The sequence below is a fragment of the Camarhynchus parvulus genome, chromosome 15 (assembly GCF_901933205.1).
Source record: "Camarhynchus parvulus chromosome 15, STF_HiC, whole genome shotgun sequence".
In the NCBI taxonomy this organism is placed as follows: domain Eukaryota; kingdom Metazoa; phylum Chordata; class Aves; order Passeriformes; family Thraupidae; genus Camarhynchus; species Camarhynchus parvulus.
This window is the reverse complement of record NC_044585.1, coordinates 8,932,322-8,953,424: the sequence shown is the minus strand read 5'-3', so window position 1 is coordinate 8,953,424 and position 21,103 is coordinate 8,932,322. Positions and strand designations below refer to the sequence as shown.

General features: G+C 51.0%; 1 protein-coding gene across 1 annotated transcript in view; it reads right to left on the bottom strand.

Moving 5' to 3' along the window:
* MN1 (MN1 proto-oncogene, transcriptional regulator) overlaps window positions 1–18,308 on the bottom strand; it is a 34,663-nt gene extending 16,355 nt beyond the window's left edge. The window contains exon 1 of the mRNA XM_030958562.1: window positions 14,636–18,308. Coding sequence (XP_030814422.1) covers window positions 14,636–18,071 — 3,436 coding nt within the window. The 5' untranslated portion in view covers window positions 18,072–18,308. The remainder of the gene's footprint in view (window positions 1–14,635) is intronic.
* Window positions 18,309–21,103: the final 2,795 nt, after the last annotated feature.

The window sequence follows — 21,103 nt, the reverse complement described above, 5'->3', positions numbered from 1 at the left end:
AGAGGAGGAGAAAGGGAAGATTGCTCAGATTCCTTGTCAAGGCCCTGATTAAATAACAGCAGCACCATCAGACGTGGGTGAGGGGCTGGCATTTATCAGTAAACCCTGAAGTCTACAGCAAGACATCTCTGTTTAATTAATCCTGAAAGGGTCCCTTCCCCCTTCTACTTCCCAGGGAGGTTTCGAGGATCCGCAAGTTTAAAGACACAGCGAATCCTTCTTAGCTCTTTCCTTACAAAACATGAGGGCAAAACCACAGTCAGGATTTACTAATTCTGTGGCAAAGGCTTCCATTGCATGGACACATGCAGGCAACCCCCACTGAGGGAGCATCTTGGATTCAGTCATACCTCTGAGGCAATACATCCATCATGTGACAGCTTTAGAGTGACCAGCTGGAAGCCTGCACACACGTGATTACGGGCACGGATCTGCAGATCTCACCTGGACTCTTCTGCCATTCTTACACATTTCCCAATACCCATTTCCCAAGGGATAAGTCTCTTCAGTGCCTGATGCAGTTCTAGCGTCACCCATTTTTGTACAGTTTTCCCACTGTGGCATCACCATCACCCAGCAATGGAAGAGTCTGCACATACACATAAAACAAGACAAACTGCAAATGCTCTCGTCTCTGGGCTGTCAGGCTTTGGAGGACCTTCCAAGGCACCTTCCATCTGAGGAGGTTCCCTGCCCTTTGATCCAAGGCGAACACTGTATTAGTGCAGAACACCAGAGTTTAAACCATCAGCCATGAAGGGCCACAAAGCTGGAAAGTCCCTCCACACCTCAGCAGCAATAAGAGAGGAGCTCTGCTTTCAGGGTGCCTTCATCCCACCACAATGCTCAGAGAGCTGTAAGGTCTCTGAGGGTTGTAACAGCAATGGAAACTCTGAATCCTACAGAGTGGACAAACCACCAAACCCTAAAACAGCTTCCAGCAGAAAAGGCCTCAGCAAGCACTTCCCAAAGCTCAACATCAGTCCTGGACAGGGAGCAGGGCAGGGAGGGTCTGGCAGCAGTGCTCAGGCCCCCAGGTCAGCCACCTAAACCACCATTCACCCAACCATCCATCCAAGTGATGGTAGAATTACAGAGATCAATTCTTTTCATGTTCCTGCAAAAAGAGAAAATGAAAAAGTAGCAGAAAAATCTCTGTAATAATGACTTCTGGTCCAATAGGAAGCAAAAGAAGGGGTGGGGGGAAAGGGAAAATTTAAAAGTCTAAGTTCAAATTGTAAAATAAATCTGTAATTCATATCAGTTTTATAAAATTCCCAGGAAAATACAAAGTCAAAACCAGTTATTTTCTTGAGGATCTATATTCTTAAATACCTGGTTTCAACATAATCTCTTTTTTAAAGAAGTACTGGGATGGGGGATGAACTGTGAGGAACTGAAAAAGGTCTCTGCCTACCCAAAAAAAAATCATTATGCAATGACAAGAGACAATCCAGTCTATAATCAAAGACAGAATCCTGACATGTTCAAAGAGAAAATTATTGTAACAACAGTGACTTGGAAGATGAGAAGGGTTTTTTTGATTGAAACAATGGCCATCAAGATTTTTACTGTAGCAGCCAATGTTTAAATGCATCACTCAGCATGCTGAGTGCCTGCAGATACACTGAGCACCAACATAAAAAAACATGAAAAAATTTAACAGTGACACCTAAGAACGTCCTACCTAAAGTGGAACCAGGCAACACTCACACCAGGGAGCAAACACTCCTACTGATGGCCATGCTTGTCCCAGGGAGTGAAGTTTTACAGAAGAGCCAGCATCCCATTAATACAAAACTTGCAAAGTTACAAGGCACTACACTAAAACATTTAAATTTTTGACATTTGCTTCCAGGAAGTTGCATATTTGGCTGTAAAAGTCGTGATCTGAACTCTTTGCTGAACTAGTGTGATTCACAGAAAATGAATCACAAAAGCTAAGTTTGGTGACTAAAAAAACAGCTGTTCTGTAATGCACCTAACGAGCAGTATCGGATTTGCTGCTGTTTGATTAGGAGACTATCAGAAGATGACTATAAACAACCCTTTCAAAAACAGAATCTGGATTAAGCTGAGTGTTAGCTGGGTGCAAGACTCAGTCAGACTGCCTCACACGTCTCCTGTATCTCATCTTTTAAGAGAAGGCCCAAGCACAGTCCCCCTGAAGGATAATTTGTCACAAAAATGATTCAAAAGCTGTGCAGCATCACTACTACCAAAATTCATATTTTTTAACATGGAAACTTCGAGTTATATCAATCCTGTCCATTTCTCCATGCTTATGAGCATTGCTTATATGTGGGAACCATTTTATTAAAACCATGACAACACTAAACAATTTATTTAATAAAAGCATTTTCTCCACTGTAACTCACCAGTGAAAAGCTGTTTAAAGCAGAGTTTATCAGCCCTACTTCTTCCACACACTTCTATTCTCACCATTACATTAAAAACCTTCCACCAAAAATGGAACCATTAAAAAGCATGAATATATGTTTTGGTTTTCTCTTAGCTGGAACTGGCAAATCTTCCTGGGGGCATCTCCACTTCAGTTTCACAGCTACCACAAAGGATTCCCCCTTCTTTCTTTCATTAGACATTTATATATCTTCTGCAGAAAAGGAACATATTGAAAGAGATTGAAACACTGTCTCCAGGCCATGCCACACTTGGGCTCACCACCTGTGCCCCAGGTGTGCAACAATGAACCAACACAGGTTAAGGCCACAGTGGGCTTGGCCCTTCTCCCTTTTTGGGGTATTTCTGGCAGAAATGCCCTGGTAAGTGCCATGTTCATGTCCCCACTGCTTGGTGGCTGCTGGCCAAGTAGTGGAGCTGTGAAAGCACAGCTAGCATGCACAGCACACACCACCACAGTGACAGCCCAAATCCAGCTGTGACAGCAGGGTAAGGAGCACACCCTGTGATGGGACATCCACCTTGGAACTCAACATCTGTTTTCCAAGGAGTGCCCAGACAGCCATAGAACTCAATCCCATATTTTAAAGCGGGAAGCACTGCAGATAAAGACAGATCAATTTTGCCCTACATTTTTAAATGAAACTCTCCTGTTTTGGAAAGAATTTAATTAAGGTGAAAATATCATACAGAACTACCCATTTAGGAAGAATGTGCTATTAATTCTTAGCAGTGTATGTGGAAGGGAAAATTGCATTTTTATCTAAATGGTTTTTTCAGCATAACCCATTTCCAGTATTCCTTTACAGCTCAGTAGTGGGAACTTTTCACATTTCCATTTGAGCCAGACCACTGTGGAAGGCAGGCTTCAGTAACATGTCAAATACAACCTCTTAAAACATATTCCAAGAGAAGCTCCACAAACTGGAGAAAGGCCAGAAGAGCACACCTTAAAGGATGGTTGGAAAATAAAAGGAAAAAACCTCTCTTAAGGACGTAAGCCAAATTTTTGAGGGGGAGAGGAAAAAGGATGTGGTTTAGGGTGTTTTTTTTTTCCCTAAGGGCCAAGAAGAGTTTCGGTCTTCCCTCTCTTCTTCCTCACTTGAAGCAGAAACACCTCCACTTTGATGCAGTTCCCAGCTCCAAATGCACACAAAGAGCAGAATGGGGCCATGTTATCACTCTGAAAAAATGGACATTCTGAGCTATAACATGCACTAGTATGTACAACCAAAACAAGTGTATGCTATGAAAGACTCATTTTATCAGCATAAACAAATGCTCATTTCTCACTACAGTTTCATACCATTTGAAACTGAATATAATCCAAACAATAATTCCAAACAGCTGATGCTGGGATCCAAGTTTCCCTGACATACTGCCATCACACAGCAAGAACAACGTCAAGTAAAAGCAAAAGCAGATTCGGAACTGACTGCTTCGAGTTTTACCCCGTTTGCCTAATCTAGTACGAAGAAAAACAACCATAAAATTGAAAGTTTTAAAAATTCTTCATTTCATCATCAAGGATCTCGTATTCAAGCAAATCTAAACCACAACAGCACAGTGGCCCTGTGTTTAACAAACAAAGCCACTGACTTTTCAAGCACCGCAGCAGGGCTTACTGAAGAAGCTGAAGCTCCGTGTTTTCTAAGCATTGTTCATTTGACATTCTTCACCTCTTTTATTTTTTTTTCTCTGCATTGGCTTTTATTAGCTTACTTCAGAAAATTAGTATAACAAAAATTTTATCTTTCAAAACAGACATTTAAAAGTGCAGCAGTTATGGAAATACAATTGGACAATGAACAGTTTTTATTCCCTCTACCTCGCCACACTCCGCACGGCAAAGCAGTAATTACAGGAATCTACTTCTGGTTTAAGCTCTACAGTAAGCTCTTTCCAAATTTAAGGCCAGCAACCAACCCTTCATTATGCTTAATAGGTAGACATAAAACGTAATTGTATCACAATCTCCCAACGCACGTTCTCAGCTCTGAGGCTCACACGTGTCTGGCTCAAAAAAGAGATATTTTATCTGTTCTTTTTCCTTAAGAGAAACACTGCAGCACCATTGGCATCAGCCACTCGAGGAAAACTACACAAAACACTAGAGGATCTGGAAAATTATTTGGAGTAAGACTTCACTGTGTTGTTAAAACCTCACATTTCCAAAGAGGTATTTGTTGGTCCGCAGGACCATCAGGAACCTGGCACAGTCAGGACCGTGGTCACCTGCCCCGGGGCCCAGAGCACTGGGAGCAGCAAATTCTCTTCTGCCCTTCCCATTCACAACTCAGCTAAAATAAGGAACATCAGGACACAGAACATGAACTGGATTCATCTACAGGACACACCACTTTGTCATGTAACATACAACACAACTTTGATGCACAGAGTTTCAAAGCAAAGCTCACCTAAATCACCAGGGCTGCCCCTGAGCTTTCCCCTGTTCCCCTGCACATTTTCCAGCCATCACCCTCACACCCACCCTGCCAACAGCACAAAGAACTGGCAAATGATGGGATGAAACTTCAGTAATAACCCAGAATGAAAAAATGTTTTGCTATTCTCCCTTTTTTGTGATCTATCTCTTTCAAAGTAGTTCACATGAGATTTTAATTGTACTTGGGACAGTCCTTCTTTTCCTCTGCCTCCAGAACTATGGCATGGTAGGGAGAGCACAGGGAGCTGGGCCGTGTGTGGTTCCTCCCAGCACAAAAAGAAAAGTATTTGCCTATATTTAGAGGTAGAGAAGGGAGCTATAGCATCCAGGAAAAAAAAATAATAATTCTTACTGATTTTATCTTCAAAAAAGCATTTGTGTTTTTGGTTTGTTTAAATCAAAAATGTGCTGCAAGCATTTGACCCTATATCCAGCAACAATAAAATCTGTTCTATCGTAAAATACCAGCTGCTTTGCATTTTGAATAATAATAGTATTTTTAAAGGGTTTCAGAATTATTGTCTCATAGACTGTGGTAGCTTTTATTACAATTACTGGGGAACACCTTTTTTTTTCTTTTGTAGAATACAATCAATAGACCCATTTATTATCTTCTTGCTTTTAAAACTGTATTTGGTCTGAAACTTTGGGTTACTTTTCAGACTACGCAAAAAACATTTTTCAGCCTAATATTTGGCACCAGTAAAAATTAAAACAATTGAGTCAGATCAAAAATATCAGTATTATTAGATGCAAACAGTTACCAGGCTGCCTGGCAGGTCTAAGAGACATCTTTTTTCTAATTATCAGCTCAGTACCACTCCAGGAATAAGTCACACCAGGTGGTTGTGATCTACTGGGCTGCTCAGACCTGAGGTCTGGGTGCTCCTCTCCCATCACCCAGGGGAGCAGGGAGGAGAAGCCCTCCTTTGGTGATGCTTCCAACCCCAGGCACCTGGAAGAGGTGAAAACCTTGCACCAAAGTACTTCTACAACATTTAGGTCTCTTTTCCTGTTGCTAAGACTGACAAACCTATTTAGGAATTCACTCACACGCAGATCAGAAGTGCCATAACTGGGGTTTGGGTTTGTTTTTTCCACGAGAGGAGAAATGCTGCCCCGGAGAGGGCAGTACAGCCGCGCCATCCTCACCAAACCAGGAATCCACTCAGAAATGAGATCACCAGGTGGGACGAGATGCTCTCAGCCCTTCATTCCCTGCTCACACACACTTCTCAACCCAGCAGCATTCAGCACCAGTGTGCCAGCCTTTGCTGGGTACCCAAGTGCCCTCCAGTTCCACTGCGCATCCTCTGCCCGAGCCCTGGTGGCACCACTCTGTGTTCCAGCAGTGAACCGGCAACTGCACAGCCCAACAACGCCTCTTTTATCTCATTTGGACATTAAATCTTCAGCAGTGGGAACATCTCCCAGGTTTCTAAAGCACCGTGGCAATTTATGGTGCAATAAATATGATCTTAAATAAAAAAAATTCCTAAAGTGGGACCTGAATATGGACTCCGCTGCGCTCTAAATCACACGTAGACCCCAATGTCGGTCAGTACGACGGCGATGCCTGAGCCATCCAGCCAGGAGCAGGAAAGCTGTGCAGGCATTCCCTCCCTGCCTGAGCCATCCAGCCAGGAGCAGGAACGCTGTGCAGACATTCCCTCCCTGCCCGTTCCCGCTCGCAGCCTCACCTCCAACAGAGCAGGGGAGGGAAGGCTCAGCCCCGTTCCCCAGGGAGCAGCACTGCTTGCAATGATGCACAGCTGTGCCACAGCATCCTCTGCCTCTTTTGACTGCTCTCACCTGAGACCAAAAGGCTTTTAAATGCCTTTATGGAAGAATATTATACCCACCCACCCCTCCCTCAAAAAAAAAAATAGTGGAAGATCTTTCTAGGAAAGAGATCCTAAAATTCTGACCAGATAATAACCCCAGCCCAACCTCCATTTCCTATGTTAATAGATCAATTTACATCTTTCTAGCAAAATGGTTTCAGGCTATATTATAAAAAAGAAAAAAGTCACGCCTTTCTTCTGAAACGGCATTTTGGGAGAGGATTAAGGAGGAAGGAAGGATATGACTCTTTCCAGGGCTTTGTAATGTATTTGCTTCACACAGCAAATTAATATTCTCAATTTTAACTCAGGAGTACATTCTTAATTAGGGTATGAAATGTTTTAAAATTTTCTTCACTTTACAAATGGCTGCTTTTTCAATTAACTGTGCTTCCCCAGCCTCAGGATGATCTTTCTATTAGCAACAGAATGCTTTCGAGTATTTTGTGAATACTAATTCACAAAATTAATTAAATGCAGACTTAACTCTGAAAACATATATTTTACCACCAAAAAACCCTGCTGTCTTCCAACTACTGACCGATCACAGGCTTTGCTGCGATCAAGGGGATCAAGTCCTAAAGGCCCAGTGGTCAGAACTGAAGGTAGGAGAGTTAAAAGGAAAAAAAACCAAAGTTCTTCATTTTGTATTTTAAACGGTCCAAACACAGAGGGGGATAAAAAAAAGATAAATATCCCAAAGTTCACACAAAGTGGCTGCAGGAGCAGGACTGTGGCACGTCTCTCCCATCGCTCACAGTCAGAGCTAGCAGAGCCCTTCGAGTTCCCACACGTGTTGTCCGTGTTTAAACACAAATAAACTGTATTTATTTCGATGTAAAAAAATCTATCAAAGCAGCACTTAAACATAACCAGATTTCTGCTTACCAAACCAAAAAAAGCTTTTTTTTGACAAATGTTAAAAGCTAATAAAAAAATGTAGACCGCCCAGCGTCACGCTCAGCGGTGTTACGTTAAAACACTGAACAGACACAAACAGATTTGCTGGAATTGAAAACAAACAGACACAAAGTGCCCCGCTGCAGGGTCTGGGCAGCACCTCAGCCTGCAGCCAGGACTCAGCTCCTGCTTGGGAGCTGCCCCTGATGGATGTGCACGTGCATCCCAGGGAGCGGCACCGGCCGCGGTGCCAGAGCAGCTCCTGCCCAAACAGACAAGGCAAAACTTGGGAAAATGTTACTCCCAAATGGATCAGACCCAGTCCTACAGAGAGGGATGTGCCCTACATGTGAGTCAGGCATCTCAAAAGGGCACAAGCACGGAGCTAAAATACTCCTATGGCAATGCCCGTGCTGCTACAAAAAATAACCCAAGTAGAGGAAGGAAACACAAAACAGTGGTGACCACGTATTTTTGCATTAGTGTGGATAGCAAATGCAACACTAAGGAACATTTCTAGACCATCGAGTCTTAAAACTTCTTACATCAACTAAGGAAAATGCATTCACCCCATCCAGATGCTTTTGTCATTTGCCAGGAGATGAGCGGAACATGAAGCCTTAGAGAAGAGGGCACTGGCAGGGAGAGGAGAAGAAGGGGTGCTGAAGAGGGGAACAGTAAAGCAGTATCATCTAAGATGTTCTTTTGAAGTATGAAGAAAGTCAGCTTGTAAAAATTAATGGATTAGACCTCCAGCTGTTCAATTCTCAGCTTTAAATTTAGAAGGTATTTGACTTTGGAACATTGGCACATAATCCATAAAATATATTTAAATTTGTAAAAAAAACGCCAAAATCCTTTGTATTAAAAGGCCACTAATAACTCAGAATGTTTTAACTGCACCAACACAAAAGCATCTGGCAAAGGAAAAGCAGCAAACTACAAAGAATCACAGTATTTTTATATAAGCCAGTCATCTAATCACTGTGTGTAAACTGGGTCTATCTACAGAACAGCAAAAATTCGGAATCACATTTCAAAAACTGAGAAATCTAACCAAGACCAGGAAGGTAAGGGCAGACCTTGAATTTCCTGGGTGATTCCACAGCTTCACCTATTTGATTTCCATAAGGTTCCCCATGTCCCTTACCCAAGATCTGGTGTGCAGCCAGCCACGTTCTGAACAGCCCTCACTAACAGAGGCTCTCATTTAAAAACGCCTCTCAACAAACAGAACTATTTCATATTTAAGAATAAACAACACACCGATCTTAAAAGTGTCCAGCAAACCTTAATCATGTGTCTACAGGTGCAAACATCGTTCTTTTCAAGGGTGTAGATTTCTCAATGGAAGAGCTGGACCAGCTGGGCAGGGAGGCGGATGCCGGCCGGAGCCGCGGTGCAAGGTGGCTCTACCAGTGCCTGACGCCCACCGCCCGCGCTGCCTGCATCCAACATGCTCCAGTCCGAAACACGCACAAGGACAACCTATTCTGTACTAGGGATAAAACAGGGAATGAGCCTCTGCCTACAATTTGACAGGTCTCTTTCAACAGTCTCAATGCGCTTGAGAAATTATGGCATGAAACGGCTTCTGATATTTTGGTAAATTTAGCGTTAACAAAGCATACGCGTTAGGCCACCTGAAGATTCATCTGAGAACTGGCTGTGCACTTTCTGAGGAGACTCTCCTCACACTCAGATTTAACAGAAATACACGAGAAACCACTGACTGAAAATGTATAGTAATTTGTCTAGTACTAAAATTTTATATGGCCACATAAAGGCATTTTACTGTACCAAAACCTTTCCCTGGTATAGAATACTACTGAGGCTGGGAGTCAGCTGGTTCAAATAAAAGCAGCCTATTTAGTTTCAGGTTAGACTTTTGTTTGATGCCTTATTCTTTGTTCTACACAAGTAACAACAAATTTTATCTACAGACATTACTAATTAATAACACTTTTTATCAAAATATTATTTGCAGTTCTATGGTCCAGCATTCCACTAGGTGATTGGTAAAAAAAAAACAGGTATTGTACTATAAAAAGTAAGAGGAGACTTAGTGTAATACATCACAGATCAAAATAAATCTATGCTGTCATCCAAGCTCATATATAAATACTAAATCTAATTCATTTCCTTTTACATCATACATAAAGATCTGAAGCACATTCACACACCAATTTCAAGAAACATCTCCCTCAAAGTCTGTCTCACGCAGATCCTCACACCAAGTGTGTGCAAAACAACCCCATTAAAACTCGCCTTGCAACTGAGTGGGCATCAGAAAATAACAGACTTTGGGGCAAGGAAGCACCAGGATGCAAACCAGATAGGTAATCTGCATTCATTCAAACACAGCTAGATTGTCCACTGAAATGAGAACAGGTAAATCTAGAGACCAGAAATTAACAGCCATACAGACGGGGGATGCAAAGGCAAACACTGGCTACAGTTGTTACTGAAATGCCAATAAATTAACACATTTCCTGCAACTAAATATTTTAGTATATTACAGCAAGAGGAAATACGACTGAAAATTCTGTCCCTTGCTTTTTCTAATATATGCCATAAAGGTCGACAAGCACACTGCTACAGAATGTTTATAAAACAAAGGAAAATATTTCTAAACAGAACCGTTTTCTAGTAAAAAGTATTAAAAATTATAGTCAGTCAAGGTAAACAATGGAGAATTTCTATCATTCACATGAGGCCAAGCAGGAGCAACTCTTCCAATTATTTTTTTAACAGGTTAGAAAAGTTTAAAGCATCACATTAAATCCAAATCTCACACACACCACACTCTCTCCCAGGATAAGCAGCGGGAGCATTCATCCCTCGTCACTCTCATTGCTAATCCAGATTATTTAATCAAGATGTAGATTTGATATATGTGGAGTTTATTGTGCAACTTCAAGACAAAGGCAATAGCTTCTTTTTTCACTAAATTGTTAAAATTGTGTAAGTTTCAGCAGCCCAGTGAGACAAAGCAGCATCGGGAATCACAGCCCCCTTGCTGGAAAAGGCGCTGAGCTTTGCTGCTGAACTCGCTTCCACAGCGCTCACGACAACACAGCCGCTCTCAGCACATCGCTTGCAGTGAGGGTTCAGTGCCTGAAAAACCTCAGGAGAGGTCTGACAAACTCAGTCCCGGTAAACAAACACAGTCCCTTGGTAAAGCCTATAAAAGAACTAAGCAGTATTTAAAATAAAGCAGGCAGCAGAATGCACTGGAAAGGGAAAGAAAACAAAGGCTCCCGGCCGCATCTGGACCAAATTTGACCTTTGTTAATGTATTTCTAGTAATTCACAGATGTTACACACTGCTCCAGCAAGAGGGTTGGCCTGTGGGCTCATTCCAGTGACGGGTTCGGTGTAACAATGAAATATGAACAAAAACTCATAGATGAAGGCCAACGGCACCGCGTGGCACGTGCCCGTCAGCCCGGACTGACGAGCCCAACAGCCACCAAGCAGCAAAACATACTCCCATCCTTTTCTCCTGCACAGTTCTAGGTACATACTGATGTCTTCATCTGACATCTGCAGTATGGGACTTTCGAAATTTCAATTAAAAACTAAAAACCAAAACCCCACCAGCACTTATTTAGTGGGTTTCTAAAGAATAGTAATACACATTTCACTGAAGAGGAAATTGTTCTGGTTCAGTCAAACTAGGAAAAGCAAAACCCATTAAACTGGCCCTGGATTTTTAAGTGAATTTGAACCAGTTATTCTTTGTCAGCTAGAGCTGTGGTGTTGGAAGTCAAGACAACCCCTCTAGACTCAGTGTTATTTATCTCTCATTCCCAGCTCAAGCTGCTAGGCAGAGGAAAACATGAAATTCTAGAAAGCATTTTCAGGGGAAAAAAGCCCAAAACCTACCAGCTACTTCACATAAAACATGTTGGTACAAGAAATGATGCATCAGAGAAAACTTACAGAAAACACATTTCAGGGCAGAGCCATGTCCAGGCAGCATTACTAATACTACATTCCGGAATGGAACGCGAACGCACGCACAGAGCTCGCGGCAGGCCAGCGCCAGAGGTGTCACACCTCACAGCACCGGTGTCTGCTCCCAGCAACCTCCAGACCCACAGCTCACACAACTGCCAGAGATCAGCAAATCGTTTTAATGCCATTATGGGGAAACAAGGTGAGCTCCGAGGAATCTGAGCAGCCACTAAAACAACTCAAGTTGTTTCCCCCATAACCTGCGTGCTAACAGAGTATTTGGGAAGTTCCTGATCCTGCTGTATTTTGGAGAGCCTGCTCTTTCCTTCATGGCCAGCACTGAAGTCGGACCCTCTGGTCCTGGAGAATGGCAGGCAGTGGACAAAGTGCCCAGCACTGCACCGAGGGGAAGCTGCCCCCCAACACCCATCTCCCCTTCCTCCACCTCCCTGCACCTGAGGAGCCGCCGGTGCCAATCGCAGCAGCGCCACAGTGGAATAAATCCCCGACCGCTCTCACGGCAGGTGTAAATCACAAGCCCCAAACACGCCTGCACTGGGGAGAACCCCGGGTCTAATGCTGCTCTCACTAACGCTGCCCAGCCCCAAAACGGTGCCCACCTTCCAGCACGCAACGCAGAGGAGCTGCCTGAATTTGGAGGAGCGCTGTCTGGAGCCTGAGCATCCACCCGGACACTGGGTTTCTGCTGGAACAAACACCACAGTGCAAATCCCAGCCGACTGAGAAGGCTTCAAATCTCAGCCCATGACTAAAGGAAGCTTTTCTTAAACACAGTTTCACACACTCAGGGGTATGGCAATGTTAAGTTTAATTATTTCTACTGACCGAGGTGAACAGCCTGTTTTGTCTCACCCATTGTATCTTCATTATCTCTAACAACAGTTAAAGTAAATTCTCTGTGAGTCTGTATAAATTTCCTCATCCGAGGAACCAGCCCATTCAAATCCCTCAAGTGACTAAAGCATGAACCAACCCGAGCGCCTCTGCATTGTTGTGGAACTGGTTTGCTATTTTATGTTAAGCCTCTGAAATACTAAAACATATCCTTATATAGGAACACTGATTAAATGGTTTTCCTTCCAAGTGATGAACTGTTTTAACACCAACATTGTGGTTATCGCGACCAGAAAGCAATTACTTCTTTCACTAGCTGTTACTAAGAATAGCTGTGATCAAAGTGACTGGAGGAGTGCTGTTAAAAGACGCTGCAGAAGCATCGCTCCATATGACACACACACACACACAAAATATAGATCATTTTAAACCAAATTACACTTTTAATAAATGTGCTGTTCGGAATTAAATCGCTGCTCAGGATTTCTTTTAAATGACTGCTCAGGATTTCTTTTTTTCATCCAGGAAGTGAAGATCTATAGAAGAAGTCATTCTTTCAAAATCTATTTCTAAACACAGCACGGTGTGAGATCTGTGTATCTGTGTATGTGTGAAAGTGCACATGTAACGGGGTGCGTGTGGTGTGAGAGAACGTATGTATGTGCTTGAGCCTGCCAAGGCAGAAGTAACAGGAACTGTGATTTGTGCTAACTAGCTATTGATCCAGTCAGATCTAGATGTTGTGTACAAGAAACAATAAAAGAGAAGGGGCCAGGAAGGATGCTGTGTGCAACTCCATTTAAAAATGGAAAAGAAGGGCCCCAAACAAACCAATTTATGTCCTTGCCTGGGTGAAGCATGGAGAATGCTGATGGGCTTCCTCGGGTCTGCCGTGCATGCTAAACACTCTGCTCGAAATGAGAGTCTCCTGCGCTGGGCATTAAACAGGAACAAAGAGACAAACCGTGGGGGCTAGGATTCACGCTTCAGAAAGCCAAAGCTGCAAAGCCAACCAGAACCAGGTTAGGAAACAGCCCAGTTTCCTAACCAGCTCCCTTCTAATTTCACCAACAACTTTCTTAGCAAAATTACTAAATGTGGAGGGCTGCAAAAAGTCAGTTTCTACTACCAGAGATAATGAAAACAAATTCAAACTACACTGCAGTACCAAAAGATCACCTTTCCTAGACACAAATAATGAGTTTATATTGTGTAAACTGCACACATATATTTCTAGCACACCAAAACCCACCTGCCTGCCCTCAGATAGCAGGTACAGCATGTGCACCCATTGTAACAATCACACATACAGCTAGGCAGGTTGCAAAATAGGGATTTGATAAGATAAAATAGAAAGCAATTGAATCTATAATCATCCTTATCTTAAACAGCTTTTATAATAGAGGGTTTTCCATTAAAATATTTTTTCCTAAGCCTGGGGAATCATAATGCCCTCTGGACACAAGGAAGGATCAAAAATGACAACTAATGTCAAAATTAAACATCTGTCAACTAAGCAAGTTTTACACTAACAGACCCAGAGCCTTATTTTAAACTGCCTTTCAGTTAAATAAAAAATCATTTGTTACAAGCCGTTCAGTTCAGTATCACACTGCTGTGGGCTCCAAATGCAAGCAGGGGGCACCTGGACCTGAAGGGGCAGAACTACCACCAAATTTATGTTTTTGTGGTCAGGGAAAACCTCAGTCACAGTTTTGGGAAAGTGGCTGGAAGGTTAAGCTGGCACCAGGCTCTGTGGGAGCCCCCTCCTCAGCACCCCATGCCTGGTGGGACCCTGCAGGACCCCCCTCCTCAGAACCTCAGGCTGCAGTTCCCATCTGCAGCATCCCAGGCCCAGGAGCTCAGGTGAGGCTCACTGGGAGCCCCTCTGCTCAGCACCCCCATCTACCCATTTTCTAGGAGGCATGATAGGGAGAGGGCTGGCAGCGGAGATGCCATGGGGCAGTTGTCACCTGGGCCAGTCAGGCAGCAAGCACTTAGTCCCTGACACTGTCCCCCCCATCAGAGCCACCCAGCATCCCAGCATCCTGCAGCCCCAGCCCAGACTGGGAAGGTGTCTGGCACCCACCAGGGGTGGAACCAGTGTGTGCCCAGAGTACCAGAGCTGCAGCCTCACCATGTCCCCTTCCCTGAGCAGCCCACAACCACCCCTACCCCTGTGCCAGCACCCCTGTGGGACATCTGATACCTTCTTTGCTGGGGTTTGGGGGCTTGGGCTTCTCCCAGGGCGCCATGGGCTTGTCCTCCTCCTGCCCCTCCATCAGGGCCTTCTCTCCAGGCAGGTACCAGGTGGAGTTGTGCTCTGCCATCAGGGAGTCCAGGTCGATGGTGCTCATGGTGCCCTTGACACCCTCCGAGCAGCAGCTGCCCAGGTCACTGTCCCCATTCTGCCCCGCACACTCCCCCTTCTTGCTCTTCAACCCCAAGGGCTGGTCTTCCGAGATGCTGAACTGCTGCCGCTGGAGCTGGATCTGTGCCTGCAGGATCTCCAGGGGGTGGATCTCATCCTGGGCCGAGGTGCTCGTGGGGGTCCGCACCTGCTCCATGCTTGGCGTGCCAGGGTGAGCGCCCGCCGTGGTGCTGAGCCCATAGCTGTCGGGGGTCGAGGTAGATGTACTGAGAAGGCCAAGGGCCAGGGGCTTCTGTCCGTTGAGAAGTGCGTGCTCCCCACGGGGCAGCTTGGGCGAACCACCCAGCAGCGGGCTACGGGTGGGCTTGGAGGTGGCGTTGTCGGAGCTGGAGGACACCTCGTCCTCGTTGCCGTAGCTGGTGCTGACCTCGTCGGGAAAGTCCACGTGCGGGGAGCTGCCGTCTGACTTGGTCACGCTCTGGATGCCGCTGTCCAGGGAGGACATCAGGTCGGGCTGCTCCGCCAGCAACAGTTCGCTGCCCTTGCCCCAGGATGGTGAGGTCAGGGGCTTGTCATGAGGGGTGCCTCCGCCGCGCTCAGCGCCCGCAGCCCCCGGCGGGGCCCCCGCCGCCACCGGCACTGCCGGCTGCCCTGGGCTGACACCGGCTCCCCCGCCCTCGGCAGCTGAGAACTTCTCAAAAAACGTGCCGGGGCTGACGTGCCCACTGTCCCGTTTCCGGCGACCCCGACCCCGCCCGCCACCCGCCTTCCCCTCGCCACCGGCCACCGGCTCCAGCGCGTAGCCGGGCGAGAGGCTGCTCTCCGCAGGCAGCAGCGGGGCAGCGCCCGCTGCTTTGCCCGTGCCACCCCCACCTACTGGCGGCCCTGCTGGGAAGTAGTCCGGGGCAGCAGGTGGCGGGTCAGGCTCGGCCTGGCTGAGCTTGCGCTTGGCCTCGGCCGGGCTCTTCTTGTTGAAGGTGACGTTGAGGTTGGGAGCGCCCAGACTCGCGATCATGTTTTGGCAGGCAGTGGAGAGGGCAGCTAGGCAGCTCTGCCCGAAGACATTGTCCTTGCTGGCCGCCTTGCTGAAGGAGCCCAGCGAGAGGGCACCCAGCTTGCTGGCAGCGGGCCGCGGTGGGGGTGGCGGGGGAAACTCGGGCGGGGGCGGTGGGTAGGCACCTGGCGAGGCGCTGAGGGCAGGTGCAGCCCCGTGGGCCGCCGGCTGCCGCGCTGCCGCCCCAAAGGGGAAGCCAGGCTGAGCGGCGAAGTCGGCGGGGCCACGGCGCTCGGCAGGGGCACTGGGCAGTGCCACACCGCTGCCTGGTGACTGCAGCTGCGAGAGGCCACCCATTGTGGGTGTGAAGGGCGGGTGGACGCCGGGCGACGGCAGGGCCTGCGCTGGCCCCTCGCCTGCCATCCGCAAGGGCTCCTGCAGCCCCAGCCCACTGGCACCCGGCCGGAAGAGCACGGCAGGGCCACCCGGCTGCAGGCCCAGCTCGTGGGGGGCTGCCTCGGCTGGTAGCCCGGGCGCTGCCAAGCGCCTCGGCAGCAGCTCCCCGGGCGGCGGTGGCCCTGCGAACCAGGCGCTGTCGGGGGCCAGGTGCGGCGGTGCCGGCGCATCGAAGCTGCGGCCGCCACCAGCCTCCCGCTCGAAGGCTGGCGGGGGCAGGCTGCCGGGTGCGCCCACCTCACCATGATGCCCCAGCTGCTGCAGACTGGGCGGCCGCAGGCGCTGCTGGCTTCGCGAGGCCATCTGCTTCATCACCAGGGCCGCGTTCTGGCGCTGCGCCAGTGCCGGGTGCTCAGGGCCGCCGTGTGGCAATGGGCCCCCAAAGGCCTCAGGTGCCGGCGGGGTGAACTCGCCCGGCAGGCCAGGGTAAGCCGTCGGGGAAAGGTGACTCTCCATGGCCGGGCCGTGCATGCCGCCGCCCCAGGAGGCACAGCGCTCGACGCCAGGAGTGTTGGGGAAGTCAAACCGCGGCCTCTTGGCGACGCTCACGTAGGGGGCATCGAAGTGCTGCAGTCTTTGATTTGGTGGCTGTTGTGGAGGAGGGTGCTGCATATTAAACACGGGGTCGGTGTAGGGATGCATATTCCTGTTCTCCAGTCTGTGAATAGGGTATTCAAACTGTGCATGCTGGTTCTGCATTATGGGCCCATTGTCCTGCAGGTTGGAGTTGGGAGCGTTGGCTTCTGTTTGCTGTTGCCTAGGGATGGCTGGCGGGCAGGAGTTCTGTCTGGCCAGCAAGCCCGGCGGCTGCTGCGGTGCTTGCGGTGGTGGTGGCGGCTGCTGCTGCTGCTGCATCAGCGGGTGCCTGGCGTTGGCCCCCGGCTCTAGACTGGCCGACATCTTCCGCGCCCCGCCGAAGCGCTCGAAGAAGACGCCGTGCTGCTGCGGCGGGTGCGCCTTGGCCACGGCCATGCCCGGTGCCCGGGGCAGGGCGGGCGCCCCCGCGAAGCTGCCGCCCGCCGGCACCTGCCGCCCGCCGCCGTAGTGCGGCAGCTGCCCCTCAGGCTCCGACGGGGAGAAGACGGGCAGCTCGAAGTGGCTGGCAGGGCCGTCGCCAGGGTAATTGTATTCCAGCGAGTCCACGCCGCCCTGCGCCGGCAGCCGCCGCGGCTCCAGGCCGTGGGGCTCGGAGGAGCCGGCCGCCGGCAGCCCGTGGAAGGAGGCAGCGCGGTTGGGGGACTGGTCGAGGGGCAGGCAGGGCGCCGGCACGGCGTGGCTGGCGGCGCCGGCGCCGTGGTGCTGGAAATCGGGCAAGGTCCCGGGGCGCTGCTGCCCGAAGCCCTCGCCGCTCTGGCCCTCGGCCATGTGCTCGTAGCCGTCGGCGAACGCCGTCTGCCCGCCCAGCGCACCGCTGTAGCCCAGAAGGCGCCCGCCGTGCACGCAGGAGGCGCCGGGGTCGGGCCCGAAGCCGCCGCCGAAGTGCGGGGGGTGCTGGTGCGGGTGGGGGGCGCCGCCGGGGCCGCCGTGCGGCTGCTGTCCGCCGAAGAAGCCGTGCACGGGCGGCTGCATGCCGCCGCCGTGCAGCTCGGCGGGGCCGCGGCCCGGGAAGCCGTAGCCGTCCCCGGCCAGGCTCATGTTCATGCCCAGGAGGGGCGGCTCGCCCAGCGCTCCCAGGGCCGGGTCCGCCGGTGCTGGGCCGCCGCCGGGGAAGGCCGGCGCCTTGAAGTGCGCGCTCATGCTCAGTCCGGGCTGGCCGAAGCCCCGCTCCGCCTGCCCGCCGCTCCGGCCGCTGTTCTGCGGCTCGAACTGCTCCAGCCCGAACATCCTGCGCGGCTCCTCAGCAGGGCATGGCTGCTCCGCGCCGCTCCGCCGTCCCGCTGCCCGCCGCTCCCCGCTGCTCCGCTCCGCGCCACTCGGCCGCCCCCGCTCACATCCTGCCGCGCCGCCGGCACCGGCCGCTCGCCCGCGCTCACCCCGCCGCTCGCCGCTCGCTGCTGCCCGAGAGCCGACGGGGCGGCGCGCCGCCGCTCACAGGCTCCGGCGCCCGGGAGCTGCGCGCCGCATCGCCGGCCGGCCGTGCGCTCCCGCGGCTCGCAGCGCTCCGGCGGCGGCGGGGCCGGGGCGCGGGGCCGGGCGGGCGCTGCGAGGGCTGCGCCGCGCTCCCCGCGCGCTGCCGCGCTCTCACCCAGCGCTGGCGGAGCAGCAACAAGTTTTGCATTTCAGCGATGAATTTCAGCCATCGGGGCTGCGCCAATGAGCGCCGCGGTCCGGGGCGGGGCTGCCGTTAAGGTGGCTCCGCCGCCGGCCCCGTGCCCCCGCCCGCACCGCGCCCCGCACCGCCCCCCGTGCCCGGCGGCGCCGCTGCTCCCGCGGCGCGTGGAACGCGGGCGGACGGGGAGGTGTGCGGTACCTCGGGGTCCCGGAGCGGGGTCCTGAAACGGGGCGGGGGGCACTGGAGCTGGCACCAAGTGGCGGGTGTGGGGAGCCACTGCCCGCCGGGGCGAAAGCCGGCCGGCAGCCCCGAGCCCGGGGGAACAGGAGCGGCCCCGCCGGTCCGCCCCGAGCCGCGCACCGCACGGAGCCTCGCGGGGAGCGGGCGCTGCGGCAGCGGGGGGAGTCACAACCCCGTTCGCCCGGAGGGACAAACACCCAGCAGGCCAGGGGGCCCACAGATCGCCGGCGGGACGCGGTGCTTCAGGTGTTCGCAGATGCACATGTCGATAGTTTAAAGAAATAGTAATGAATATTGCTCCCACCGAAAAAAAATGAGATCTATAAATAAGCGGCTGAAGACTGTTTGTATATGGCAGGAGAGTTTTAACGGGATTTTTTTCTGCAGGATCAGGATGCTGCGCTGTGATTAAATATTGATTTTGTGTAATTAGTTTTCATGTGAACTATCCTCCTTGCTGATGGCCTGGAGATTTCAGAACTGGCGAAGAAATGGAATTGGACGTGGAAATTATTACTTAGCGAAGTGACAAGGGGGGGAAGAGGGGGGCGCGGGGCTCGAGCTGCGGGGCGGGCACCGGGGTGGAAAACGCAGCACGCGCGGCGCGACCGCGGCACAAAGGAACCAAGGGGATGTCTCGCTCCTCGCTACGGGAACGGCGGCAACGGAGGGAGGGACTGAGGGAGAGACGAGGCCGCCGGCCCCTGCATAGGCTCAGCGGTCCGGACCGGCCCGGCCCCGCACCCCGGCTCCGCACCCGGCGCGGCCCCGGGTCAGAGGCGGCCCCGCGCCCGGCGCTCCCCCAGCGCCGCCGCCGTCGCGCCCCCTCTGCGCCTGCGTGCGCGCCGTCGGAGCGGCTCTTCCGAACGGGCGCAGCGCCCCCTGGCGCTCGCCCGCGCCCCTCTCCGTGCCCCCACCGGGCGGAGAGCCCCGCTCCGTGTCCCCGCCGGGCGGAGAGCCCCGCTCCGTGTCCCCGCCGGGCGGAGAGCCCCGCTCTGTGCCCCGGTTCGTGCCCGCCCCCCCCCCTTCGCCCCGACGGCGATCGGAGAGGCCCCGCTCTGGCCCAGGGTCCGTGCCCCCGCTCCGCCCCGGCGGCGGGCAGTCGGCCCGGACGGGGGGGGCCGGGACCCGCGAGCATTCCTGGCCGCGGAAGGGCAGAGTCGGCTGCGGGGGTTGTGGAGCGGAGTCGCCGGGAGCGGCTGCCCGTATTCCTCTTGGGGCACCGGCGCCGCCGCCTCTCCCTTCCCCGGCCCGTCCTGCCGCTTTTCTGGGGGCCCAGGGCGGGCAGCCCACCGCCCCGCGATGCCGCCGCTCCCTCCCGAGCCTCTCCTCGCCGTGGGCACAGAACGGCCTTAGCCCAGCGGCGACATCGGCCCCGGGGCCGCACCCCGCACCTCGAATCCGTGCGCTGCACCACGGCTCAGCCCCGCTCCCTCCAGAGCCACCCCAGCCTCGCTGGAAAAGTCAGTCTCGCTGAAATCTCATCCCCAGCCAGGGCTTGGCCCAGCTCGCCCAGCGCCACTCCTTCTGTGCACCTTGGTGGGAGCCACATGGTGTCTATAGCTGGACAATGGCAAACATGGAAATAATCTCAGCCGAAGTATTCTGGCAGTAAAAACTGAGCTGCTTGGAATGGCAAGGTCGGACACCAGCTGCGAGGTTCTGCCGGCCCGTGGTGTGCACGTGGGAAGGTGGCTCAGCCCCTGTTTCTAACCTTAGATGAGCTCTGGGGCTGCCACCCTGCCCCGCAGCTCCTGGGGTCCAGCACGGAGCTGGGAGCACTGGTGGGAGTCAGCACTGTCAGGTCACCCGTGTCACAAAGGGTCACAGTCCCCAGCCAAGGAGAAGGAACCCTCTCTCAATCAGACCAAGCAATGAAAAGTGTATTTTCTAAAACATATTTTTACTTTCATTCTTGGGGTTTTGGTCATCTTGGGGGAAGCAAGGAAAGGCATTATTTAAATAGTTGTAGCTGCTGGGGATTATTTTCTAAATTAACAATAGTAATTGTGCCTGCCAAATCCAAAGTTGAGGGGATTCATTTATTTCAACTCTCCAGACAATAGCACAATTTTGGGTTTCATATTGCAAGCTCTGAAAACCAAATAGTAGGACTGATGTTTAAAAAAAATAATTCAAACAACATCAATTCATCAGACTTAAATCCAGCTCTTTCCACTGTGGCAGTTTAACTTGCACTTAGAAAAGTTGCTGCTCAGCAAAAAAAAAGAAAAAAAATTCCTTTTTAACAAAATGAATGCATCATACATAAAACATCACGGACCATACAATTAGTAAGCAAATGTAAGAGTTCAGCTCAGTTCATAATTATTCAGCAAACCTATTCAGAATGATTTTTTCTCCCTCCAGCAATCTACTGTGTGGGCTCATTACCACTGAAAAT